The sequence below is a fragment of the Calidris pugnax genome, unplaced genomic scaffold (genome assembly GCF_001431845.1).
Source record: "Calidris pugnax isolate Ruff unplaced genomic scaffold, ASM143184v1 scaffold31, whole genome shotgun sequence".
NCBI classification, from domain to species: Eukaryota; Metazoa; Chordata; class Aves; order Charadriiformes; family Scolopacidae; genus Calidris; species Calidris pugnax.
Window position 1 is genome coordinate 8315167 of NW_015090786.1, and position 27969 is coordinate 8343135.

At 43.5% G+C, this 27969-nt stretch overlaps 1 protein-coding gene across 1 annotated transcript in view; it reads left to right on the top strand.

Annotated features, from left to right (window-relative positions):
* Positions 1-24683, top strand: part of ISM1 (isthmin 1, angiogenesis inhibitor) — a 45343-nt gene extending 20660 nt beyond the window's left edge. Inside the window, exons 3-8 of the mRNA XM_014966325.1 lie at positions 3074-3243; positions 5334-5570; positions 13382-13649; positions 16742-16885; positions 19707-19796; positions 21448-24683. Coding sequence (XP_014821811.1) covers positions 3074-3243; positions 5334-5570; positions 13382-13649; positions 16742-16885; positions 19707-19796; positions 21448-21965 — 1427 coding nt within the window. The 3' untranslated portion in view covers positions 21966-24683. The remainder of the gene's footprint in view (positions 1-3073; positions 3244-5333; positions 5571-13381; positions 13650-16741; positions 16886-19706; positions 19797-21447) is intronic.
* The last annotated feature ends 3286 nt before the right edge of the window (positions 24684-27969 follow it).

Below are 27969 nucleotides of genomic sequence, written 5' to 3' on the forward strand. Positions count from 1 at the left end.
GGCAGTGGTGGTGGCAGGGCTGCTCCAGGTCCTGTCCTCGTGTTGGCCATGGACCTCCAAAGAGTGGTCTGGGACTTACTAGACCTTAGATGTGAAGGGGGCCTCAAGACTGCTGCCCTTGGATCACTGCAGCTGTAGCATAAGTCCTGTGTCTGGTCTGACTTCTGGAGATACACCAGTGACCCCTTGCAGTGTGCTGGAGCGGTGAGGCCCAGTACCACCACACGCTTCCAGCTAGTCACACAGAAATTAAGTATGAACCCAAGTGATTGCCTGTTAAATGAGAAAGCCAAGTCAGAGCTAAGAACAGAACAAAGGTTTTCTGACTGCCTGGACTGTATGTGGCATTAATCATAAAAGAAACTTTTCTCAAGCTATCTTTGATAATGCTTTTCAGCTGTTACCTTCACTGTCTGCTTACCTAACGCTGTCCTCACACTTCTTCCTGCTCGCTCCTGTGCTGCTTACAGTCAGGATAGACAAAAAAAATAAATAAACCCCAGGAATTAGATCACCCAAGTTCAGAACAGACTTTGAGTCGGCAGAGGTGAAACTCTCACGTAGTATCCCGGTGTGTTCCTCAGCCTCCCCACACCGGTTAATTTTAAAGTGATCATTTAGCACTAACCTGGAAACACATGACAGCCTTCAAAATCAAAACAATCTGCTCAGGCAGGTGGGAAATGAAACCAGTCCTAATGGCTATAATGGTTTTCTGTGAAGGCCCCAGGCCTCATTTTGTCTCTGATAGCAATATAATCTTTTATAGCGTCTGTGAAGTTTCCTAATAAATAAACGTTCCTTGTTGCTGGTGGTTGAAGATGCTGTACAGGTGCATCATGAAAGTGCATTGACAGACTGTTGGTTTTCAATTCAAGACCTCTTGTCAAGATCATTTTACAAGAGATTTCAAAGGAGCATACAAGAAATAAAAAAGCAACGTAGCTGCAGCAGGGATTTAGTAATAGATTCCCTTGCTGTCTGGGAGCTGTTAGGGATGTAAGTTGCATCAGTTTTCCCAAATTCTTTGAAACTCCATAATTAGCAGTGCTTGCAAGTGTGCCCTTACTTTGGCAAGCGGGAAGAAAATGAAGGAAGGTAAGAAGTATGAAGGACAGAGAAAAAACAGCTGCTCCAGGATATTTTTTGTAGCTTCAGTCGTTCCTCACTTTTTCTGTCTTGGTCCTTTTTCCAGAACTGGAAATGGGATTAAAACAAGGAAGAGTGGAGAGAGATGGACTCCTTACCTGCTAAAAATGCAAAGGAACTCCCTTGTTCCCTATTTTGGTATTTTTACAAGTTGTTGAACTTTCTGTTGAACTTCTCTGTGGGCAAGAGTAATGTTACGCTGCCCTGCAGCTGGTGTCTAAGGTGAGAGAGGGAGAAACAGAACAGGAAGGGAATGGAGGGGGTTAAAGTACCGATTTGATTATTGAAAAGTTAAACTGCAGTATCGGGTAGGAAATTTTTCCTGTATATAGGGCTGTCTCTTGATGTCTAAACCCTGGCACAGTCTCAGTCCCACCTGTATCACCAACATTTAACGTTATTCTTCCAAAAGCCCTATGAATTGCTCTTCTTCCCTGGTTTCTAGATGGGCACAAAGACACTGATGTGTGGCAGGAGCGGCAAGGTGTGTCAGTCTGGAATACAAACACCGTGGCAGGTTCTCTCCCTCTGGGGTTTATTTCGTTGCCAGGAATAGCGTTCTCCTGGCCTTATATGCTGTCCACACTTAGAACGCTCAGAAATCCTAAGCTGTTTTTATATTAGGAACTCTATAAACGTCTGATCCTGTGGGGCAGCAGAACTGTAGCTGACAGCAAGCATGAATAACCCCTTAAAAATCATCTATAATGGAAGGTTTAAAAGTTGTGAATAATTCTGTTAAATGAAGGGAAAAAAGGGATTTATCTTAAAATATTTAGAGAAGATGCATCATTTGAGTAGGAAACAAATGTGCCTGAATTAGAAAAGTCAGAACTTCAAAGAAACTGAGTCAGTGGTTCAGAATGAGGTGACATAGCTTTTAAAGGAAGGCAAGCAACACTGCTTTCCCAAAAGTAATTGGGAATACAAATTGTGTACACCTGAAAATAAATAATGTGAAGTATAAACATGTGAAGTAACATAGAAATAAGAAGAGAAGAATATCTCCCCCTACAAAAAAAGAAATTAAATTTAATTGGTTAGCTTTGGAACAGAAACGCTTTTCTCCTCAGGAAGGATGCTGGCATTGCAGAGAGGACACACTTTTTCCTGCTGGATTGGCCTTAGAAGATCCTTTGCCTGAGTTAATGCCATAGAACAGAGTGAACCCATATTCTTCACTTCACATGCAGGTCAAGCTCACTTTCTCCTGGTGGCAGCCTTTGTTATCTTGTTACCAGAAATATACATTTCTAATAATACTGCAAATCAGCTTAGACACTACACCAAGAATTATCTACCTAAAAAATAGGCATTCTGTTCATTTTAGTAACTGGAAACAAATGGTCTTTAGCTCATGAGCAGAGGACTGAAATGATTGGGCATACTGAGTGTTTGTTTATGTTGCAGTGTGACAGGGAAGCCCCAAGGAGGCATAGCGTGGGCTTGTCCCAGCCTGAAAGGAACTTCAAGGGATAACACTGCTGTTAGGCAGAGGACACCCTGTTTAACCTGTGATACTCCCGCCAGCCGTCAGCCAACCCTGCTCTTACAGACAAACTCCACCTGTACGTCCCCCCCGCCACCAACCCCGAGTCTGCTCTTGAGCTTGGCCGTTAGACATGTGTACCCCACAGTGAACCGGGCTTTTCTGACTGTGTCCACCCTGAACGTGTGGAGTGGTCCATCCCCATCCTCGCTGCACCAACCTTTGGTGTAGGGCACTTACCATGTCCCCCTCCCTTTTTCTTTTTAACGTTAAACAACCCCAACTCATTCGGTCTGTAATTAATGACAGTCCCTGCCCCAAGCAGCTTGGTAGTGGGCCCGATCAGCCTGATGTCATTACTTCACCATGACAATTTTCTAACTAACTCCATGTGATATTCCATCTGTTTGACACTATTAAAAACTTTTTATATAGCCCTTATTATTGTAGTTGCTGAGCTCCCCGCAAACATCACAGTGAGGAAGGGAAGTGCTGTTATCCCCACCGCGGCACAGACAGACCGTGACCTGCCAAGATCACACAGCGAGTCTTATCAGAGAATTAAATGGAGGTCTCTAAAGTCCTTGGCGAGCTCCATCTGTATGGTATGTTAATGTGGAGAACCAAGGCGCTCCTCAAGTGGCAAGCAGATAGGGAAAGTATGAAATGGGAAGTGAGAATTTTATTATTTTTTAATAAAATCTCACTTTATTTTTAATAAAGGCAAGATTATGAGCATGATACCCCAGAAAAAAAATTTAAGTACCACCTTTTTTTTGGGTTCCTGTCTGAAGTAATTTAATAACAGCACAACTACACCTTGTTGTTAGACATAACTGAGAAGCCATTTAATCTTCACGCGCCAAGTTTGCAGTTGAATTTGGTAAGTGTTAAGTTAAAGCACTGGCACATGGGTGAGGAACCTTAAATTAGTTGAGTGGCCCTCAGTTTCATTTCCCAGAACTTGCTGCTGTGTGATTTGCTTTCTGCCTTACACTGGATAATGGTAGCCCACCAAAGGCATCTGAAAGTCCTACTTGCTTGCCAACAGAGAAGAGCTTCTTGTTTTAGCCTTCAAACAATAGAGACTGTCAGGAGCACAGGCACTGGTAGCACTGCACACCTGCACTAATTCAGAATGAGCTTTTTTGCATCTGTGCTGTAGGTAGATATATAAGACTACCCTTCTGATCATGAACATACCAAGAACAGTATTAATTCTGCTAGATCTGCTTTTCTTCTTTACAAAAGCAGTGCACAAGAAGGGGAGAGGAGAACCACCTGAGTTTTTGCTTGAGGTGATTTCACTTAGTCCCTGATTAACTCTTAAATCTTGGTTTGTTTAACTCACTGAATATTTCCCTGTAACGTGCACAGATTATATTGTAAAATGTCTTCAAAGGTCAGTTTAGAACCTTCTAAGCAAATAAACACGAAATAAAAGCAAAGGCATTGGAACAGTTATCTATCTGAGAGCTGAACAAAGGTATGCTAGCTTAATTTGAGCCAGGGGAGCTGGATGGAGATTGCGTTTAACCAGAAATGCTGGCAAAAATACACTTCAGTAGAGCCAGAACCACATGTGGCCATTCCACTTTAATTGTGCTTGTTTTAAAAGATAGGTCTTTAACATTTACCCTCTCCATGCTTGCTGTCTCTTTATGAACTGAAAATAAAAGCTCCCCAGGCAGTCATACTAAGACCTCAAACCTAAAATTTTTCAGCTGGGTCAAAAGCAAAACCTGTGCTGAATCTACCCCATGCATTTTTTTGTAGCCATAAGAAGATTTGACTTCTCTGCTGGTATTTTCCCCCGAGTCCCCAGGCCGGTCCTAACCCAGGGAGTGGGTGTTTTGATACTAAATGTATCTCCTTGCTGAGGTCAAAGGCAGTGGCAGCAGAGCTACTGGTCCGAAGGCAGCCCGCCGTCATACACTACAAAACCCGAAAGTACGCTCAACAATAACAAAAGCATTAACCGCTGACCCACAACTTGGTGAAATTCAATCCCACCATTAGGCAAACATGAAAATGAGATCCCAGAGGAAGGAAGGTTCAGATGTTCAAGACCAGGGAAAGTGGGTGAGGAACACAGACAACGGGATGGAAGTTGCTGCAGACTGAGGAGAGAGAGGGGGAGGTTGCCAGTTCAGCGGTACAATCTTTTAATACCATCAATTTCAACATGCACTTAGCACTCGGTGTTTTTGCTCCACTTTGGAACAAAGCAAACTAAAACAATTTATAATAAAGATAACCCTTCACCATCTTAGGGACACATTTAATGTGATATAATTTGGTTTCCCTGGGGTTGCTTCAGAGCCTCATGCTTCCAGATTTGCTTTAAGTTAGATGCCCGTGTCAATGTGTAGGTGCTCACTGCAATGCTGGAATGTGAGAGGAACCCCAAAGAGCTGAGCACCCAAGTCCGACTCGGTTTTCACTTGTGTCAGCTGGTGACAGATTTGCACCGCTGTAACTGAGTGTATTTCCCTGAGAGTCAGACACCAAACTGGGGAGCACCCCAGACAATGCTGGTCACGGATCCCGTGTGTTTCCGTAAGGAGCCGCGTGTGCGGCCGGGGTTTCCGTACGCGCTCTGCAGCCAGCTCTGTGCAGGAGCTGGGGACGGGGACGCTGGCAGGGCTGCACGCTCTGCCACTTGTTGTTACAGTGCGTTGCTTTTTTCCCCCAGAACACACTCACCACGGATGACCGTTCTCCTGACGACAGCTTCACCCTGAACCCCGAGGACAGAAGGGAGTACCCCGATCTCCAGGCTGCCCACCGGCCGTTCCCTAAGCAGCGATTCAGGCAGGAAAACGGACATACGTCCTTGCAAAGAGATGGACCCAGATCTTTCCTCCTGGATCTCCCAAACTTCCCTGACCTGTCAAAAGCAGATATCAATGGGCAAAATCCCAACATTCAGGTACAAATTTCTGTTAATGTGTGATATATTTTCTTTATGAGCTGCACAAATTATTTTACTGAGCCAAGAGAACTTTCAGCCTGGCTTACATGACATGCAGCCAGAACACCCTGTCCCTCTACCAGTAGCACCAAGAAAGGATGCATTATAATCTGTGTTTTATATTTTATATATATAATACCTGTAATATGTAATATACTTATTGTCTTGAATGCACCGATCTCAATTTTTTTCCTGAATTTCTCTTTGGATAGTGTTGATTGCCTAAGCGTGGGTATCAATATAGACCTATTTATGATACTAAAGCCACCTTTGCTATTGCCTTTTTAGAATATATTCTCTTCAATTATGTTAAATGGGCATTTTAAACTCTGTTTTTAATTCTCTGTTACAAAATTTGTTTGTGAACAGATTCTCTTTTGGTGTGCTTTTATAAAATGTAACCATACCCAAAGGTTATAAGAGAGCAAGTTTTAAAGTTTCAGCTCAAAATGTGGTCCTCTGTATGGAACCGAGGCTTAAAGTTAATTTCTACAGCAGCTGCCTGGAGTAAAAAAAAAAGTTGTCTGCAAGAAACTTTGTTATATTTTATTCCTCAAACTGTTCTTGGGTTTGGAATGGCCTCTTACAAGCCACTTGCATCTTGAAACTTCAAGGATTAGGAAGAGGAAAAAATGAGTTATTTGTTTTTAATTCAGAGCCTTAAAGCAAAATTGGCATTAATAAGCAGTCTTTCTTAACCAAAACAATAAATTGAAATGTTGTTCTGCCTAAGATGTGCTTATAAAAACAATACACTAATAGAACTGGTTTTCTGGTTAAATTAATTCCTGGCTTCTTACAGTCCCCCAGCCCACAAAATTACCATCCTTTTGATATGTCTAAGAAATACATACGTAAAGATAGAATAGATCTGTTGGTGAGAGACCAACACGATCAGGCGAGAGCCGGCTGTCTCCAAGTTACGTCAGAGATGGCCGGCAACCTCAAGAAACCTAACAGACTTGGATCGAGCGCGGGGCCAATATTTGATGGGCCAAGGTAGTAAACATGTTCAACATGTGGTGACTGTAGACATCCCTCACGCTAGGAGAAGCCGTCCAGAAAGCCTTGGGAAGGGAAGGTAGGGAAGCTATAGGGGCCCCAGATCGTGGCACGAGGCAACGAGTGTAACATCATTGTTTGAACAGTATGTAAACTGCAGAGGAGGGCAGGAAGAAACAAAAACCTTCTCTGATTGGTAACAGCACTTAATGTTTAGACCCAGGGAACAGATAAATGAGATGGAAACATTTCCCTGGTTTGTCTGTATAGTAACTGCTTCTGCTATGACCTCTTTTTCCACCACCTGATCTTGGAAATGTGTCAGCCAACTATGTCAGCAGTTTTGCTGGACTCGGAGAACTGGGAAGCCTAGTCTTGTAAAATGGAAAACATTGGGCAACATTAATCCCATAGCTCCCGTGCACAAGGATTATCTCTTTCACAAACAGGCTCCCTAAGTTCTGCATTACTTAGGTGCTTACTTGGGTGCGTAAATAAATAGGGATATACAAAGCTTCTTTAAGTTCCTGGTTGACAGTCCTGCAGCAGGTCAGACCTTGTGGAGCTAAAACCCCCATTAATTCATTACAGACTCAATTAAAGCTCATTTCTTTGCCTAAAGGTTGTAAAAGGTGACCTACTCTTTTGGGAAAAAACAGGTTGTAGTGAATTCTTATTCTTAAACAATACTGTACTCACCTGAATGGAGATAACAACACTTGTTGACTTGCAAATTTCTCGTCAGCTGCCTGGCAGGTGAAAGCAGAATTGATACTCGTTTTTCTTTTTGCACAATGGCTTCGGGCTCTGTAAGTTTCATTCCGGGGGCTGTTAATTTAAATTCCTCCTAGGACAATGAGGTTGGAAAGGAGAAAAAAGCCTGTGTGTGTTAATCTAGCACGATTGCCCTCAAAACCCCACAGCTTCTTTTCCCTTCTACAACTCTACATAGAACATATAAAAATAACATTTTTAAGAGTAATTATACCTGCAAATTTTAAAGAAATCTCACTGGAATACCTTTTCAACTTGCTTTTTCAGTTTTATATCTGTCTGCAGCCGATCCTGTTTAGGTCCAGATGCTCCAACTTGCAGTTGATCTCTTGCTCTTGTCCGTCTCCTGTTCTTTTTACTCCTGGTTTTCCAGGCTTGTGTACTGGGAAGGTATTGCGCTGCTCTCTGTTGTCCCACTGCTCTTCTGCTCTCCTAGCAGTGCTGGATACCGTGACAAATGAGCAGAAAAGGGAAAACTCCTTACTCTTTGTTGGGCAAGGGCATTTTATTGATAGTGATGCTCTTCAGAAAACTTAAATCTTGATCAAATTTCACAGCCAGTATACCTGAAACACAGCTTGGTGAGCTCCAGTTGAGATGGATGTGTTAAATGTTTTGGATGAGGAGATGGGTTCCAAGTAGAAACTGGGCAGAGTTGGGTAGGATTCCTGTCCTCAAAACCATGTTGATGTGCCCTGGAAAAGTGAAGCAAAACGGCATGTGAATAAATCTGTTTTGATTAGAATCCTCACTGGGAATCAACAGTTTGGTATATTCGATAGGAGTGATTTTAAGCCAGAAATTAATGCTGCCTGCTTGGTGGTGTGGAATCTGTATTACTTCGCATGAGGCCTGTAGGCCATATCCACCAGTCATGCCACTCCAGTGCTGCTGTGTCAGCTTTACTTATGCTATTTGATATCTATTCAGTTTCTACCTTCTCTTAAAAAAACATCTACACAGAACCACCCACTCTAGGAACATACACCTACAAAGGAAAAAGCCTCTAAGATCTGCTTTCAAAAAAGAACTGTAGACTTCAAACCATCTCTTCTGTGGGTTCATCCATGGCCATTTCCCTCACCTCCATCTATAGCGTGTCACTTTTAACACAGACGTTTTTTGGCAGCATTTATATTTGTCATTTGAAGCTGCTGGTTTCACTACACTGGAAAGTGACACCTTCTTGCTATTGTCACAAAAGACTCAGCAGTACCTGTAATACTGAGCTCTGACCATTACATCTCATCCCTACTCTAGCACGGTGAGAACTGGAGGGCTCCAGCAGTGCTTATTTCTTGTAATGCCTTTAGGGCTTTAACAGCTTAAGGTAGTAGCAGAGCAATTGTCCCCACCATTAAATTAACACCCAGAAAAGGAGAGAGCCCATTCTTACTTTCTTGGTCCTTGGGCTGGGTCTGTACCGTGGAGAACTCCCTGCTCCCAAGACCATCCCCCCGGTCGGTCTGGCTGCTCCCCTGAGCTACCTGCAGCACCGCAGACACGGGGTAGCCATGCCAGGAACTAGCTGGTCCTCTTGGTGAGCTGGAGAGACTGGTCTAGGCAGAGAAAGGTGCCAAGGGCCATGGTTAAATCCTTTTCAACACCAGGGCTGTTATTACCTCTGCACAGACTTCTAAATGTCACGGTGTAATGAGCTCCTTGCAAAGTGCAAAATTCAGAGCTGGGTTTTGGACCAGATTTTTAATTCTGAGGTTCAGTTGGGCCCATCAGAAAGCACAGCTAGGACTGGCAATATATAAATACTAATTTCAGGCTTTGAGTCACATTGTCTTCTTTGCTCCCAGCAACTTTTGAGGGTCCTTCACTTACCTTTCAAAAAGTCCAGAGAACTGTTCCAACTGAGCTGTCAGGACATAACCAAAAGTAAACTGGTATCACTACTGATACAATTTTAACAGAAGTTGTTCTGTCATGCAAACCTAAATTTAACATTTCAATATCTCATAATGAACACATTCCTGTTCTGCTATTAGTTACCTCTTTGCTGCCTTGCACATAAGCACCTTTACAGAATGGCAAGTTCTGCATTGAAAATCTGCATCAGTTGCATGAAGGGAACAGAGGATAGAAATGTCATAGAATGCACAGCTTGCACAACATTGCAAATGTAGTTTTTCCTGAAACATAATCTTCCAGTTGCTTAGGGCAATGTTTACACCATTAAAGTGAATTCAGAAACATTGTCTCAGTAAACAGGACGAAGTACACAGAACTTTTTGTGCGCTCCAACAGGCGGGGAAAATATTTATCTTCTGTATATTTTTGGCCAGGAGAAAATTGGATGTTGGTGTCTCAAGACATCTGTGCTTGATACATTTCTTTCATTAAAAATTGACTGCAACTCTGTTGTTTTAATGTACCTATGCCAGTTGTTTTTAACAATTTTTAGAGGAACATCCTTATTTACAGCTCACCCAACCATAGATAAAGTAGCTTCATTTTAGGTTTGAATACTTCTTGGAGATGATTGTGGATTTGTACCAGAACCATGTTACCACAGACATTTTGGGAATCTTAAGAAAAAAAACAAACCAGATAATCTTTACAGTTTTGATAATCACTGGAAGAAGAAATCAGAGAAAACAAAGTCTTTAAAACAGTCTCCAAGACTGTTTAATTTTTGAGAGAACATGTTTTGTTGGAGTAGTTATACAGCATGAAAGCTTTTCCACAGCTGCTTTAAATGCCCATGTTTAATGACTCTCATTCTAGATCTCATTTCTTTTTTCCTTGTTATAAACAACCAGTATAGAAACTGATCAAACAAGATACTTGTATATGTATTTATATTTGTATTTCTATTTGTATAGTCATGCGTCAGTGCTAAGGCTATCTGTAAGTACCGGGAAGCATTCACTGAATGCTGATTTTTCACAATTTTAGACTGGGATAGGGGAGCAATTGCTTACCCAAAGCACCAGCCTTTTCTCACACCTCTGCCCCAACTTCTGGGTCATACCATGGAGGGATTACTAGGGTTACTCACTGATTTTTCTCCCTGCCTCTGGAAAGTGCATTAGAGTTAAATGGGGCTGGGCAGAGCATACCTGACTCTCTGAAAACAAACAGAACCAGACTCGACTAAACTGGCAGTTCAGACAATCCCAGGATTCTTTATAGAATTTCTTTCACTCTATGGTTTTTTTATGCCACATGTTAAACAAACAACTTAGTAATCAAAGCTTAAAACAGAAGGGAGAGGAATATAGGTGCATGTCAGACTACTGCCTTGGATTTTGCTTTTGGTATATTCATTCTTTAAATAGCCTATTTAAAAAATCCTGCTTACGTTGGGGTGGATCTCTGTTGACGCCTCCTCTCCCCAGACTTCTCTCCTCTTTAAAACAAAGGGATTATCAATTGGAATAAGATCTCAGTCCTCAACCCACCTGGTTCATGGGTGAGAAGGCACCATAGTACTGCAAAGGGCATTGCAGTCATGCTGGGGAGGCGAGAGACAGAGCGGAAGAACTCGTCCCCCCTGCCCAGAGATCCCTGAAGGCAGCACTGTGGGATTTCACCTGCAGCTGACAAGCAATCCTACCCTGGGCACTGCGTCACCCCCGTGGGTTGTACCTTCCCAGTTTGCTCCACGCTAGCTAGTCCTAAGCCAAATGTAAGACATTTTTGTTGCAGGGTATGTTCTTGTGTGTTGGAAAACTCATTTTAAAGGCCTTTGTAATAAGCCTCCGTGGTAGTAAACACCGACTCAAGTGGGATATCTGATTGCACAGACACGTCTTGAAAGTAAGTTAGTGGCAGTGCTGCTGGAGACTCTTGCTCTCCTATGGGCCTGGAAAGCTGTACCTTACACCTGCCCTTCCTCCCCAGCGCAGCACTTAGCGCAACACAAGCTTCTCTGTCCCTACAAGCCCTCTTTTGCTTAAACTGACTTGGCATCCTGAATAAGTATTTTAAAGCAAATCCCTCTGGTTCTTCAGACTGTACCTGGCTGAAATAATGCGAGTTCATTCTGACTCCCTATCACATTACTATAGATTACCAAAGCAAATGGAATGATTATCAAGCACTCCCTGTCTTTTTTTAATGAGACATTCCGCCCCCCCCCAACTTTGCTGAGTCATTGCTTACAAAGTTAATGTGGTCTTAAAAATACTTGCTACTTAAGTACTAGAATCATACTATTTTTCACGTGGGCAGTACTAAAGCCCTGCAAGTGGCCACTCAGTAACACTATTTCCTTTCAATTATTGTGAAAACTCTGTTTTGCTTGGAGAGATACAAAAAATTTGAATCTAACCCTGATGTTTTCAAACTTATGAAATCCATTTTAATTCTTGGTCTGTAGAAACTGAGGTTTAATGAAGTAATCATTCCAGTACCATATTTAGTCTGGGAGTAAAATATCTCTTGAGTAAAGATGCTATTAGGCTGACAACTGCACTTTCCCTCACTCTTGCTCTTTCTCCCATTGGAGCTTCTTAGTAGCCTCAAAGTCGTTTCATTTCAATGGCTTGGTCTACGGTCAAATGCAAAGCATGAAACAGATGCAAAATCTCCTTTCTCCAAAAAAGGATGCGCGGGCATTGTCTTGTCAGTGCAGCCATGTCTGCAGCTACAAAGCTCTCATGGCAGTTCTGGTTTGCTTCCTGTCTCGGGCTCCTTTGTGGATCACAGGTAGCTGAAGAGACACAGACACTCCTTTCTTTTTCTTCTGTCTTGCGATTTTACTAATAACCATTGTATAAAATGAAACCTTTTATCCAAAATGGAAATCCACAGAGCCATGTAAATGACTTTTAGCATAACAGCACATTATTCTGTTTTTCCTGGTTTTACAGAACCCAATTTTCATGGAGTACTGTCTTGAAAGACTGCTTTGTAAACCTCTAAAACATGAAGAGTACCTCCGTACCTGTTAAACACTACAGGTCTATCTGATAGTCACCTCTGTATCATGGTTGTTTAGCAAATCCAGTGTAATCACTGAACCACATTAGCATGAAGCATCAGAACATGTTATGATTTATCTGTGGCCACACTCTGCTTGCATGACTCATTGAGCCAAGGTTTCTGATGGCCAGTTCCTATTTCTATCTAAATAGCCACCTATATGCATGCGGAGTACTTACCAAGCAGTTTGATAATTACACATTTTTGAGCACAGAAAAGGCGTAATCAAGGGTTGTCCCTATGCAGAATTATATTTACATTCATGGTGTCTGTGAGGGAATTGGGTAGCAAACTTTGAATCTTCGCTGTGGGATGTGCAGAAACCGTTGACGGGTTGTATGTTATACTCTCCAGCACAGAAGGAGGACCTACTATGGAGGGCTTAGCAGCAAGTGACTTCCTCGGCGAGGGTTGAAAGAGCTGCTGGCTCTCATCACTCAGAGCACGGTTCCACGTTGGGGTGACAGCCCACGCGGCGGTGTGATGGGAATGCTGGTCTGCCAGGAGGCCGTGCGAGGGACGGGCTGAGCTGCCGCTAGAGGGCAAGGCAAAGCCTGTGGAGACCCCGGGGGCTGCGTCTTCCACCTTCGCACTCGTGGACTTCCTTAGTTTTGAGTCAGTCCAAGTCCTCGGAACAAGCTCAGCTCACTGGTGTCCTTCATGCTTGCCTCAAACTCAGCCTCAGCCTAATTAACGTAACAGATATGGTTTTCTTTTTCCTGGTCATGTATGTTCGGGTTTAAACATCTTTTTCCCATAAGGCAGAGAATTGTGCTGCAAAGGTTTTAGGCACAGCATGGGTTATTATTTTGTGGGGGATTTTTCCTAGCCTTTGTTCCAAGGTCTGATTCAGCAGAGGTAGCAGAAGGAATCACTCAGCCGCCGCATATCTCTGGGCTCAGTAACCCACATGTGGTTTACAACATGTGAACCCTACAGCATTACACAGCCCCTCTGCAAGGCAACACCCGTCGGTTGTCTTCGCTGTATAGAAAGTTTCCCGCTGACGAGGAGGAGATGCTGACAGACAGCCTGCTCTGTCTTGAATCCCATAGGTTACCATTGAAGTGGTGGACGGCCCCGACACCGAGACAGACAAGGACCTGCAGAAAGAGAACAGCAAACCTAGCTGGCCAGTCCCATCACCTGACTGGAGAAACTGGTGGCAGAGGTCCTCCACCTTGACTCGCATGAGCAGCGGTGACCAGGACTACAAGTATGACAGCACTACTGAGGACAGCAACTTCCTCAACCCTCTCGGTGGGTGGGATAGTCATGCACCCAGTCACCGGACGTTCGAGTCCAAGGAGCAGCCAGAGTATGGTAAGTTTGCGTTCCAGGCCTCTTATGGGCATCTTGGGATTGTAAAAACGAGTTTGGGGGAAATGAGAATGGTGAGGCATCGCTGAAAGTAGGCCAAGCAAAATACAATTTTTCAACATGTGGCTTTTGTTCATCAGCTTTTAAATACAAATCTGTGCAGATGCACAAGCTGTACTGTGGTAGCTGCATTCCACTAGTAACTCTATAATCTTGAAAATCATACCAGTTATCCCATAAGAGGACCTTTTTTTAGTCGTAAGTGTACTTTTTTAAAAGCAGAGGAAACAAGGTTTCATATTTATTTTTAGAGTAAGGATAAGTACAAATTTAGAATCATGTGGTGGTTTGGGAACTAAAATATAATCATTGGATAAATAAGCAAGATCTAAAATATGGTAGCATTTGGTGGATACACAAATAAGATGAATTATGTTGGTGCATGTGTGGGGAGTGGCATATGTAGCAGGAACATTGTGTATTTGCGTGTGTAATTCTCTTCCAGATGTGTCATGGCGAAAACAATTGTTTTCAGCTTGTATGAAACAGTTGCAGAAACTAGAAACAGAGAAGCTACAGTTACTCACTGCCCCAACGGGCTGTAACTATTCACGTGGGAATGACTCGAGGGAGGTGAACAAATACGTGCTCACAGGTAGCTCAGAGCCTCTCCTGTTTAAGTTGTACATATACATAAAAGATTTTTAGTTAGAGCAGGGTTTCAAAGCCCCAGTACCTTTACCCTGGCACTTCTGTTGTGTTCCCTAGATTCTGCAGAGTGGCTGTCATGCCCTGATTCCGTCTCACTTTTCCCCTGTTTTCTAGGACTTTAAAGTCCTAGAGCCTTAACAATTGAGAGAGACCTTTTGTGGCATGGTGTAGTTGAACACATACATATCTATTTTAAATTCTGTGGCCAGAAGATTAAAGTCTATCCCTTCTTTTTGCACCTGTATTTATTTGTGGGCACACTCTACTGCCAAGAATTCATATATTAGGTAGTTAGTCGTTTAGGTAAAATAAAATTGCTTTCACAAATAATTGTGGTAGGAAAAAAAAGTAAGAATTACAAATATAAAAATAGGAAGAACAGGTTAAACTCCAGTTGAAAATCTAACAGGGTATATTTAATAGTAGATACCATGTGTTTCATAATGCAGTATTAAACACTAAGTTTATACTATATTTTGCCTAAAAATTATCCTAGAGCTCTCTGCCATACACCAGGGCACCCTGCTAACTGGAAGAGACTCCTGGCCTTCTGACTAACCTAAAATGGCATGTGCCATTGGCCATTGGCCTTGGCCAGGAGGACGTAGCAACAGACTCTGTCCATACAGGGCTTTTGTGCTGGTTCCAGCCATTGCCCTGTTCACACGCTTCACAGCTCCTATCTCCCTCATCCTGCCCCTGCCAAAAAGCACCATTCGGCTCTGCCTGCCCTTCCTGGGCCTTCCAGACTGGGCTCTTCGACAAGCATTGCACCTGCTCACCCTCCCTCTTCCTCACCAGCCACATGGAGAAGAACACTCAGAGTTGGAAAAGAGCTGGGAAGGAGAGCAAGGCCAGGGAGAGAGGGCAGATCATGCTTTCCTAAGACACCTCTTCAGACTGCTGTAGTGCCCACCTGTTGGCAAGCCCCAGAATCACACATCTTTGCACACAGACGGTAGCCATGTTCATCACACACACATCACACACACCATGGGCACCTGATTCAAGCGTGGTGGCTTCCCAATGAGCAGCAGTGTAAGAAAAGGAGGGAAAGCACATAAGGTCCCTGCCTCGAGGAACTCACATCTAGGCAGCTTGCTATGAGTGAGATATATAACCTTCCCATACTCCTGGCAATAAACGTTTAATAGCACCCCACAGAGTTGTCGTCAGTCATTACATATGGTACAAATCAAGTTACGTGTTCTACTAACCAGCTCAGGAAGCCCACAGACAGCATGGCAGTGGGGGGGGAGCGGGAACCGCGTGTAGCACAGGGGCCAGTGCAGGCAGGGATCTGGCCCTGTGTCACGCCTGTACATACACGTTCAGCCTATAACTATAAAGCAGGGCTGGCTCAGAGTCACTACACCCCGTTTTGCTTTGCTACCAGTGCTGGTTTAACCAAAATGAGCAAAGGCTGCAAGTTGTCATCGCAAGGTCAGTTAAACATCTCCTGTAGATTGCAGAGAAATCCAGTAAGCCAGATGTTCCCTAGTGAGAGACAGCAGTCAGCTGGGGAGGCCAGTGGGAAGGCAAGAGAACTGGGACTGGTTCATGGACTCCATTTGGTGGCCTTCACAAGGTGGGAAGTGCAACAGTTAACTCAGCAAACAAAGGAGACTGATTCTAAGGGGTTTAGATACTTACAGTGGCACCGAGCCGGTGGCGCAGACTTAGGAACATTTGCCCTTGGCTGGCTACCAAAAGAGAAGAAAGTCATGATTTGTTTTCAGAAGGTTCCTGCTAGTAAACAGTCAGATCTAATGTTATTTAATAATTCACATGAAACACTACAAATTGCATGTTGTTCTGGGTGTAAGATGCATATGCGGTTCCCTGTATTCATGGCAGAATTCCTGTAATGTCTATTTCCTGTTCAAAGGACTGAAAAACAAAATTGCAATTTTCACGCATGACCCACAGCCTCTCACAGTCCAACATTTGTGTCCTACAAATTAATTGAGTATTGTTGTGCTATTGCTGCGTGTTTTGAAAAGAAGAAAAAGCAAACTTCATTTATCCTGTGCCTGATTAGCCTGTGGTCAGAAAACATACTCCTATATACAGGGAAATGATGTGAATAGATGTGTACTGTTAGTTCATGACCCAGCTTTGCAGCTGAGGATTCTCAGCTGCCAAAAGGTCAAAAGAGAAAGGAAATATTTTTTCAAATAATGTTGCGTGCATTTCCCTGAGGAGCGTCAAGTGTGAAAACCATTTAAACAGCAGGCTTACGCCTGGCATTTAGCCCGAGCTTCAGGTAGACACATCTGGATCCCATTCTTGTTTTGCCTTCTTAATACAAAACACTACACAGTAGTTTTGGGCAGTAGGAGTTTTGTTTCTTCATTTCCTTCCTCATCTTTGTTCTTACACAGATTATATTGATGGTGAGGGAGACTGGAGCCCCTGGTCCCTTTGTAGCGTCACCTGCGGGAGCGGCAACCAGAAGCGGACGCGGTCCTGCGGGTACGCCTGCACCGCCACCGAGTCACGGACCTGCGACAGGCCCAACTGCCCAGGTGGGAGCGCGTTCCCCCGAGCTGCTGGGGGGCAGTGGGGAGAGGTGGGGAGGGCTGGGAGAGCCCTCCTGTGCACAGAGCCCCTTTGCTCCCCACCAAGGTCAGAGCTTCGGTGGGAAGAGACACGCCGGTTCTCAAGGCCGTTTATGAAATGGCAGGTTCTTTGCTAGTAATAATACGTTGCTAGATGCAGTCTCCTGTCCCCTGGGACTTAAAAGGCAAATACAGGCTTTTTTTAGGTTACGGCAGTCATTTTTGTGCATAGTACATTTTGTATTCCAAAGGGTGTAATCTACTCTCTTGAAACAAATCTGTATTAATTTTAGAATTTCAAAACAGCTGTGCTGACCGTTACCTCAGTGAGCTCATATTTTGCTGTGCAGTGAACGGGCAGGCCTGCGCTGTGAACAAATAGCTCCTCCCCGGTTACGTGGCTTTGAAGCTTTGTGCCTAATGTATACAGAGTTGCTTTAAGACTCCATGTGTATTAATATGAAAAAAATACTTTAAAACATGCTTTGCCTTTCACTCCAGAGACTTTGGGTTCATTGGGCATTAAGCTACAAAATTTCCTGTCCTAGAAAATTAGTGTTAAGGTGGAAATGTCATCTCTGTTTCATTATGTGTTGCTCGATAGTTGGAGAATTGTAAAACTGTAAGTTTGCTCCTGCAGCAGCTGTGCACAATGGAATGAAGGAATGTAAAGTTTAGGCTTGAATGTATTCAGAAGATATGGCCAAGAACCTTTACAGTAGCTCCTACCCATTTACAGCCATTAAATGTCAGTAACAGAGATGTCCTTACCACCATGCAGTTTTCTCTTTGGTGAAACCAGGGCTGAGCATTCAAACTTACGTCATTAAAAATGTAAAGCTGCTATGGAAAACTTTCCCATAATGTTCTTTAAATGCTGCTGTGGTTTTGGATTTAGGTAATTTTGTAATGCAGCAATGCAGCAGTTGCCACAATGCATGGGGTATGTGCAATTTCATTACTTCCCAAGATGGGAGAGAAGTAAAAACACATGCCATGAGGGTATGCATTTCACTGAGTTTACTTAATGACTCAGAAAGGCAGAAATTCTTAAACTGGAGGTCAGGTTTTTTTGATGGGAAGTGAAATGTCAGCAGTGATGGAGAGAAGACTTAGGAGCCTCAGTGAGAGAGCTGGAGAGAAGTTTCTCACTCGCAGATAGATGTGTGCATCCATTACAAGGTAATGGCTGCTGGGCAGTTCAGGAGAAAAGTGTTTCTGGACACTTTCATATATCCTAAAACCTCAATAATAAGGGGTTAATTCCAGAAGAAAGCATGTAGCCCCCAGTTATATTCTCCAGTATTTATTACCAGCTAGCATCAAACAGTGGCAAACTTGAAAGAATATATTATGTCATATAACAGACCCCCAACGATCAGCAAGCAAAATATATTCACTCTTTGAGGCTGTGCTGACATTTTTAAAATTACAAGGGCAAAGCTCAGCTTCTGCTGTTTATAATTCCAGCAGTGAATTACTGCCTTGTAATGGGTTCTTGGCTATCTATTATTCTGCATCTACTGCTGGAGTTAAGGCAAAACCCTATGATAATTTTACTGAAAAGCAGCCTGAGGCTGTTTTGAAGCTTTGCAAGCCGCTATTATGCCCCAGTTCAGGGGATCAGGAGAAAGTTCATTGGCAAAAAGATGGATGGTGAACAGACTTCATTATTAACCATATAGTTATCACGTATTAAACAGCCTTCTGCTCTCTTTGGAGGTCTTTAATTCAATGGAGGGGGGAAAAAACCCCAAACCTGTTCAAACACTTCTTTGAAGAGACATTTAGTTTAAGGCTACGTGGCACAGAAATATTAGGGAAACATTAGGCTGGTAGGTAGACCAGGCTAAAGCAGCAATGAGAAGATGTTTACTTTGGCAGGACCAATTATGCATTTTCTGGCAATCCTTGTTTCTGTCTACCGATAGCAAACACTTAACTGGAAGTTGCTGGACGATCCTGATACTTAAAAGATCCTGATATTATATTTGGGGGATGGGATTGATGGGGGAAGTTGTTTATCTCCTGCCTACTCACACCTTTCAACTCCCTAGCACTGGGAGAGCAAAAAGCACCAGTCTTCTTGTAGTAGCTTCATCTTATCTTTGTCATTGCAGGGGGTGTTGGACTAGATGACCTTTAAAGGTCCCTCCAACCCAAACTATTCTATGATTCTGTCTCGTATTTCCTGAAAAATGATTGCCGACCTATGGATATGAACTTATTCACCCGTCTTCAGGCTTGTTGCTCTGCACAAAGGCTGTCTCCTTTAGACATCACATTTTACCAAGGGCTTTAGAGCTTCCATTAGGATGCTTGTTTTTATCTTGTCAGTCACTTGTGATACGTGCTGTGGAGAAGATGCTGGTGACAGAAAGCCAACCAGGTGGCTGTTGGTGAAGTGTGTGCAAAGCTCCTACCTGAATTACTGGGAGATGCTGGCATGCCTCGCATCAGGAAGAAGAGGAACAAAGTTGGTTCCCTTGCTGCTGTCCCTGCACTGGGTTCATAACTGACCAGTTTGTTGCTTAAATATAATCTAAGCTCTAAAACTTGAAAACTTTTAGCCTTTGAGCTCAGCTAATGCTTTATCTTCCTAAGACCACAGATTCCTTGGTTATTATGCTTTTAAATGAATGCTCCCTCCAGCAGCAACTCCCGGATACTTCCCTGCCAAACACAAGCACCTTGCAGAACTGGGGAAGGAGGGAACAGCAGGGAGACAGTTGATTGCATTGTGTTTTAATAGGAAAACCCCACCACCACTAACACATGTTTGTCTTAGGGATCGAAGATACCTTCCGGACAGCTGCCACAGAAGTCAGCTTACTTGCAGGAAGTGAAGACTTCAATGCCACCAAACTGTTTGAAGTTGGTAAGCAGCCCAGTCAATCTTTCAGTAACAGATAAGAGACTTCCTTAGATTCTCCTGTTTTGACTCTCACTGCGGGACCAAGATTTTTTTACCATTAAAAATGTCAGTAATAATGGCCATTTATTATCTTGCTTAAGTTTACAATCTGAACCTTAGCTTGCTTCTGCCTTAGAATCTTTCTCCTCTTAAGTCTTAGCAACTCTGTCCTAGTTCAGAAAAGAGCTGTAAAGCTCCACATTAATGGATGGAAAAAATTCAAACACTGTTTAGTATTTTGCTGAAATAGCCTCGAATGGAAGATACTGGAAAAGCATTTTAGGTACAGCTGTCACATTAAAAAAAAAAAAGACTAACTTTTATGAGCATGCATAGCTTCTATAACTGTGTGTGCTGCAGAGAGGGTAGCTACAGCAATTTTACAGGGCATGACTTGATACTTATCTATCTAAAACTCAGCCCAACATCTATAAAGTTCTGATTTCAACCCTCCAATGAAACCATAGTTTGGCCACTCTTAGCCATGAGATGCCCGACTAACTGGATAAATAATGTAATCCAGCATCTCCCTCCTATGGTGGAAGAGCACAGTAGTTAATGACAGCTGGGATAGGACTCTTCAAGGAGATAGAAAACCAGGACACAGATCACTAAGTAAATATTTTACAAGAATGTTTGCTGTAAGAGTTTTAGGCCCCAGTCTTTGCCTTACTCCAGAATCCTGTTAAGTAAGTGTGGAGCAAGATATGCAGGGTTTTTTTGGAAGCCCGTAGCATGACACAGACACCTTAAATAATGTTTTAGGTAGGAGACATTTAACTGGATTCTCCCAATACTCTTGCAAAATAATAATAAGTGCCAGTATTAAATAAGCTACTAGTCTATAAATCTCTTTAATCCCAGCTATAAATCATGGCTCTGGTGCCATTAAATCCTCCTAATGTACAGACACTCTGATATTATGTCACATATGCCCTTCTAGAATCTGAATCACTTTTGGCTGCATTTGCCAGCTAAGATGTCAGTCTCCAGGTCTGAACTACAGCTGCTTGAAGTACCCCATTGGGAAGATGGAGAACAAACAGAAAAAAGTATTTGTTAGTTAAAAGAAAGACTGAATTAGGGCTTTAATAATGAACTTCAGAAAAAGTAATGCAGGCCTTGCTTGCCATCTTGGTATTTCTAGCATTATAAGAAACTTAATCCTTCAGCATCCAAATCTGCCGTTCTTATAAGGTGAGTGTGTGGGCAAGGGGTTTAAACTGGAGACTGGCATCAAATCACTGTGATTTCCCTATTGCAGTTCTGTCCCTTGTAAACCCCTGTTAGTGCCTCTTGGGCTTTGTGGGGATACCAGCAGCTTCATTAGAATTTGCCAGGTAGATGAAATGCCAAAAATTCCTACTGGCACGGTGCCATAGTATAATTCAGACTAGCACTGCCTGAGGCCGTAACGCCAGTCACACGTGTGATTTTTTTTATCTGACAAGACAGCACGTTAACACATTGCAGGGAGGAAAGCTGTGACTGCCCTTTCTTTCTTAAGCAAAGCACTGGTGCTGAACAGTTACGCTTTACTCATTTGTTATCATGATCATATGAACTGGGATGCTGCAAAATGTATCTAAAGTTTCCATTTCCTGCCCTTAAACAGATACTGATAGCTGTGAAAGATGGATGAGCTGCAAAAGCGAGTTCCTGAAGAAATACATGCACAAAGTGGTCAATGATCTTCCCAGCTGCCCATGCTCCTACCCCAGAGAAGTTGCATACAGCACTGCTGAAATCTATGATCGAATTAAGAGGAAAAACTTTCGCTGGAAAGATGCAAGCGGTCCAAAGGAAAAACTGGAGATCTATAAGCCCACTGCACGGTACTGCATCCGCTCCATGCTCTCTTTGGAAAGCACAACGCTCGCAGCACAGCACTGTTGCTATGATGATAATATGCAGCTGATTACCAGAGGGAAAGGGGCAGGAACACCAAACCTGATCAGCATCGAATTCTCAGCGGAACTCCATTACAAAGTGGACATTCTGCCTTGGATTATATGCAAAGGTGACTGGAGCCGATACAATGAAGCACGGCCTCCAAACAATGGGCAGAAGTGTACAGAGAACCCTTCAGACGAAGACTACTACAAGCAATTTCAAGAAGCGAGGGAATACTGAGATATTCCTCCTTTTCAGACACAAAATAGCATTCGTTTCCTGGATGCCAAAGAACTGATAACGGCTGCTGCATTGTCTCCTTGACAGGGGTTGATCAGTTTCTTTCTAATGAATGTATATAGTTGTAATATAATACATAAGTATTTTTCATAGTGTGTGTAATTTATAAACACTTATCTCTATCTCACACACACCTATTTTTACATACAGACATACATAAACATTGTCCTGGTAGGATTTTATACTGCAATAACGTTCATTTAATAATGTGCATTTCATTTTATTCCCCAACTGTAACTTAAGTGTGAGGGGGGCGGAGGGGAGCAGCTGCCATCACCATCAGGCCCCAAGGCCCCAGCTGAGGAGGGCACATACTTAAAAGCTGTTATAAACCATAGGATTGAAGAATGTACTCTTCCATATGGGAATGGTTTACAAGATTAATGCACCTAAAGCATCAGTTTTCTCTATAATTGATTTCATGACTCGTCATATCTAAGAAAGGAAGACGTAATACTCAAAAGTGAATATAGACAGTTATTAGCAATTTTTTTCTTGGAATTCTTACTCTTACCTTCCAGGTCAGGTAGTCCATCTGACGTAAGCTTGCAGGGAAACGGAGCTGTGGTTTTCCTACAAAGCAGAAGAAGTCCCGATGCAGTGGTTCTGCCAGAGTTACAAACAGCCTGCTCCTAGAGACATCTCAGACACAGAGTTACAGCTGTCGGGGCTTGTGTCTTATGCTGGGGAGCGGATCTTCAGGGCAGCTACCTGTAAACAAAGCACGCTGTAAGTCTTTGAAAGAGTGTGGCCAGAGAAGGAAAACATGTCAAAAAAAAAACCCTCACAGCTACTTTCCAATTTTTATTATGAAGAGTGTTTAGATCTCCTTGTTTCTTTAAGAAAAGAAAGAACTTTATTTTTTTAAAGAACAGGAAAAGTGGAATACACATGTCTAAGTTCCCTGAGGTCAAGCATGCAACTGCCCCTTTTCCCCCATTTAGCATATGCTGAGTGCAGTGTCCTACATAAGAAGCTATTCTTTAAGGAAGCTGTCTGAGAGGAACTATTGGTGAGTTTAAAAGTCTTAATTTTTTAAAAAAGCTAGCGTTATTTTTGTAAAGTATTTATTGAATTGTAACAATAACTCACATGTGGGATATATCTCTAACATGAAAGGCTTCTGTAGATGGAACTTGATTGCCAAGAATAAGACTGTTGTTAGGCAAAAGTTTTACTTCCAAATTTTTATTAAGTGCGAGTTTACATACATAATCCTGTAATTAAAGCAGCTGATACCGTCTTTCTTATGAAAGATAAAAATGACACCATGGGTAAATAAATGCTTACAGTTCCATCCTGTAAAAGGCTGTCTTGCTGGAAGTCACTGTCTTCATTTGGAAAACTAAGGCTAAATGTCACTAGAGAAATGCCTATTTTCGGATTATGTGGTCTGATACACATCTGTGCACTGCATGTGGAACCTCACACAGCAGTAAAGCCCATCTCGCATCGCAGTCAGTCTTAGCTGAAAGATTCAAGACAGCCAGGAAAAACAATTCCTTCTGCTATATACGTACACACATAAATACTGTAAATCATTTCTCTAGCTTTGTTGGCCTTTCTTTGGCTGGTTGATTGCGACTTCCTGACAGACATGTGCACGGTCCCCCCAGCATTAACATATGCATAGTAAGTCCACTGAGTATGGGAGGTGACAGGCTGGTGTTGGTCTGCCCAGGTGATGCAAATCAGGAGATTAAAACAGCAGCCTGGGCCTTGGACAGCCGTTCTGCCCAGATGTGTGGTGCGTACGCTGCCAAGGCTCTCCCTGGATCTGCCAGAGCCGGTCTGACAGGCTGCAGAGCCTCAGCGCTGTACTACACGCCAGGTTTCCAGACACACAGAGTCCAGGCAGAGCTACTGCACATCTGTAACAGCAACTGATCTGCTGAGGTAACTTCAGCAGCTGGAAATCTTGGCCAAGTCATCCGATCTTCCCAGATGCGGGCTTGAGTCGGAGGTGGGGAGAGATGGGGATATATTCTAGGACTAGCTGGCAGTAAGAAATCCTGTTAGTTGAGCAAGAGAGTAAACATGGGGATTGCCCCTTAGTTTTTATAGAAACCAGGTTTTGTAAATTCTTGCAAGGTCATAAGAAGGAGCCACTAGCTAACGGAGCCAGTTAAATTGGCAGCAGATGGATGAAAGGCATAAGCAACTCCAGGATCAGTCACTTAATATGGAAAACAGGTATTTTCTGCAACATGGGGGAAAAGCCCTGCTTTTTACTTCACTTAGCAGTGTGGAGGGAACAACAGTCTCAGGTTTCTCTGGGAGGGCAATGAGAGGGCGGTCACAATTCTTGAAATATAAAACACATCCCTGCAGTTTATGGATTAGTAAATTATGGTGCTATTGAGAAATACTACTACACCATTAATACTGAACATAACAAATAAAGTGTCAGGGAAAAGGAAAAATTACTCTAGGAAATTAAATGACGCACAAAGTTTCAAGTGTTACCACTCAGAATCTGCCAAGGCTAGAAACGCCGAGGGAGCTGAATAACCACTGATAAGGACCTACCAGGATTTTCACAGGATGAGCCCTGCAGCACAGATTAAGAAAGTATTCTCACTTCTGCATTCTTAAGCAATGGTCTTTATTAAAAACAAAGTCAGTCCTACTTTATAATAAATTATGATCCATTCAGGACTGGGCTGCTTTTTTGTTTTCTGTTTTATCTTCTTTCCAGTGACTAAAATTGTACGTGGAATGACTTTGTGTAGTAGTCCTTAGAAAGGTGCTGGAGTTTACCATAGCCAAATTTGACTCAGTCTCTTAAATACAGAGAGTAAGACCTGAGGAAGGGTTTATGGTCACAGGACCTAAGCACAGGTCAGTAGTTAGAAGAAGGTGTTGATATGTTTCTAAGTTACTACAGAACAGGCATACCGGAAGACCCAAAGATTTGAGGAGGATTGAAACAAGACGAACTAAATAGGCGTCATGGTCTCAACACTGAGAAATCCTCTGAGAGTCCCTACCAGTAGCCATCCTGCTTCTCAGAAGGAACTTAAAATACAGACTTTACAGAAAACCTGACCATATTTGAGCAATTCTGTATACTTATTTCTCCTCAGCAAAGCCAGAGTAGGATGTCTTTGCCTCCTGGTCTCTCATTCCTGTGCACTACCTTTCTCTTGGGCAAGCACAGCTGTTTGTGCAGCAAAAGGAACCAGTCGACTCATCCAAGTTATTTTTAACCCTGATCAATCAACAGATACAGATTACCGCACGGCTTTAGAGTCGAGTTGGTGGTTAATGCCTTAAGCTGGCACTGCCTGTGAGAAAGATGTGTGGAGCAGTGCCCCGAGGCAGCCATAAATGGACTGAACGCGTACCTTTGATGGTAAAAAGGATGAGTGGGCCTGGCTTCACACTGCCTGGACAGCTGCTGAGCAGCAAAATTCCACTAACATAACCCGCAGTGATGCATATGGGTTATAGGACAATATAGCGAAAAACAAAAACATACACACATCCACGAATCCCCACAGTCCTGCATTAGTTACCAGCTGCATTTTTTCCCCCCGCTGTGCAAAATGGTTAGCACTGTCAACACAATGCATTCTTTCAAAAAATGCTCGTGAGTTCATAGGACTGCCTTTTCCATATATAGCGTTTTCATTGAGATGGTAGGGTTGGTTGCAGTGAGAAATGGTGCACCTGACACTTCCAATTGAGTGGGGTCAGGCAAGTTGAAGGCAGGAGAGAGGGGAAAAGTAAGCTTTCCCAGCTGAAGAGTCTGCTGCTTCACAGCAGGGGATTATAGTATCTGTGTGAACCATTTAGCAAGGGGATGCCCCTGCCAGACCACAGAGAGCCCTAACGCTGCAGTCTCCTACCTGTGATGGTCTCCCTGCTCAGCAGCGAGACAGCAGCCGGACCTTATGGAGATGGCCCAGCTGCCTGAGGCTGAGGAGCTGCCAGTGCTCCCTCGGGCCTCTCCCTGATCCCCTTCCTGCTCTCTCCATCAGGGCATCCCTGGAGCTGCCCAGCAGCCAGTGTGGCTCGCTGTACCAGGTGTCTGCTAGGCGGCACTGCCTTGGCTTATGCATTCAGTAAGCATTCATCCATCCTTGGAGAAAATTGCTCACAGCCAGGCTGGACAGACTACACAGAAACCTGGTGAGTGCCATTCCTAGCAGGGTCAAGAAGAAGCTGGCAGGGCAAGGAGCCTGTTTATAACCCACACAGACAAAGTTACTCCACAGGCTCTACACATTCACCCGCACAATCATCTTGCGCCACGCAAGGGGCAGTGGCGTGGCAAGGCTCTCTCTTTTGAATCCAGTAAAGGAAGCCTTCAAAAATGGACAGGCTTGGACTTCTTTATGCTCACTGCATGCACCTGCACAAGCATGGCCATGTCCCTCCCCTCCATACACACAGAGCCCAGAGGGCTTAGGAGGGAGGGCACGAGCAGGAAGACGGCCAGCAGTAAGCACCAGAGTAAAGATGACAATTTTTTCCAGCAAACGGGTGTGAGTGTATGCCTGGCTGCATGGCATTTATGTGACAGCTGAGAGAGCATGTGTTTTTCTATCACCAGTACCCCCCTCCCTTCCCTTTGTAACTTTTAATGGAAAAATGTGTGGGCAGTTTCCATTATGCCTGCACTGTTTCAGACAAATTAAGGGGTTGGCTAAGAAATCACTAGTTTCATATTTCATACAAAATACACACACATGCTTATATTTATATATCTATGTAAATTAATTTAGGATATCCTCTAGTCATGCACTTTAGAGCAGTACGTTGCTGAGCACAGTGTCTGCAGGAAAGGACCTACAGAACAGCACTTCCTCTGGGCCTGCACAGGGGGATTTTGCGCTTGCATGGTGGGGAGAAGGGCCAGGAAGCTGGAATGGCAGCAGTCATTCTTCGTCTCTGCCTTTTGAGTGGCAGGTTTATTCATTTTTTCCTTTTCAGCTGCATTGCTAAAGCAATATATGCCTTTTATGACTGTGCTAATTTTCTATCCGTTCAGGGAGTTATAATTTTTCTCCGTATTTGTTCTCTATCATCAGAAAGATCTGGCGGGGATTTTTAAGCACATAGAGAAGATTTTCATTCAGTAAAATGCACAATTTATAAGAGATTCAGAATTTTATATTCTGGAAGTGATAACAATACTACACAGGTCAAACTGGCCCAACAAAAGCAAATTTGGGTGGCTCTAGCTTTCAGAGGAGTTCTTAGATAGTATTTCCTTTTTAAAACTGGACAAACAACATTACATGTGTTAAATGTCAGAGTTTGCTGTTTATTATGGGCCTGACCAATGTTTCGCATACAGTGAAACAGTGCTTCACTCTATGGATTTCAGGAGGGCTCTGGGATGACTTCGAAACATGCCTGCAGCAAGAGACAGCATTTGCACACCACGATGGTAGACACAGGATGTGAGTCAGAAAGTTTGGGGCGCAGAGAAGGCTTGGGAGCCAGCTCTCACTCCAAGCACCATCGGAAGAGCTGGCTCCTGCCTCTCCATAGCTGCGATTAACCCAATTGTCTCCAAAGCCAAGCTGCAGCCACCCCCCTTCCCCACTCCCCAAGGGCAGCTCTAGAGGGGATGCTGCTTTGCTGCAAAAAAGAGAGCCAGGCACAGCTGGCCTTGGGAAAGGCTCTGTCTGGCCGAGAAGGGCTCTCTGAGTCAGGTAAGAAGGTGGGAAAGGTGCAAATGTACTTGACCATGCAGACACAGGCACTGCCTGGCTTCACGCACCTCCTCCCTGCCAAAGAAGTGTGAGGGCAAATCTCAAACTGCTGCAGTCCCCATCACCTCCCAAAAGGACAGGGGACCCAGCTTGGCATAAGGCCTCCGTCCAATGCCAGCCCTCACCATGAGGAAAAACAGGAGGAGTTCTCTTTGGTCTGAGAAAGAGGACACAGTAACAGGAAGGAGAAATTACTTCTAGCCAGTGTGGAGAGGGAC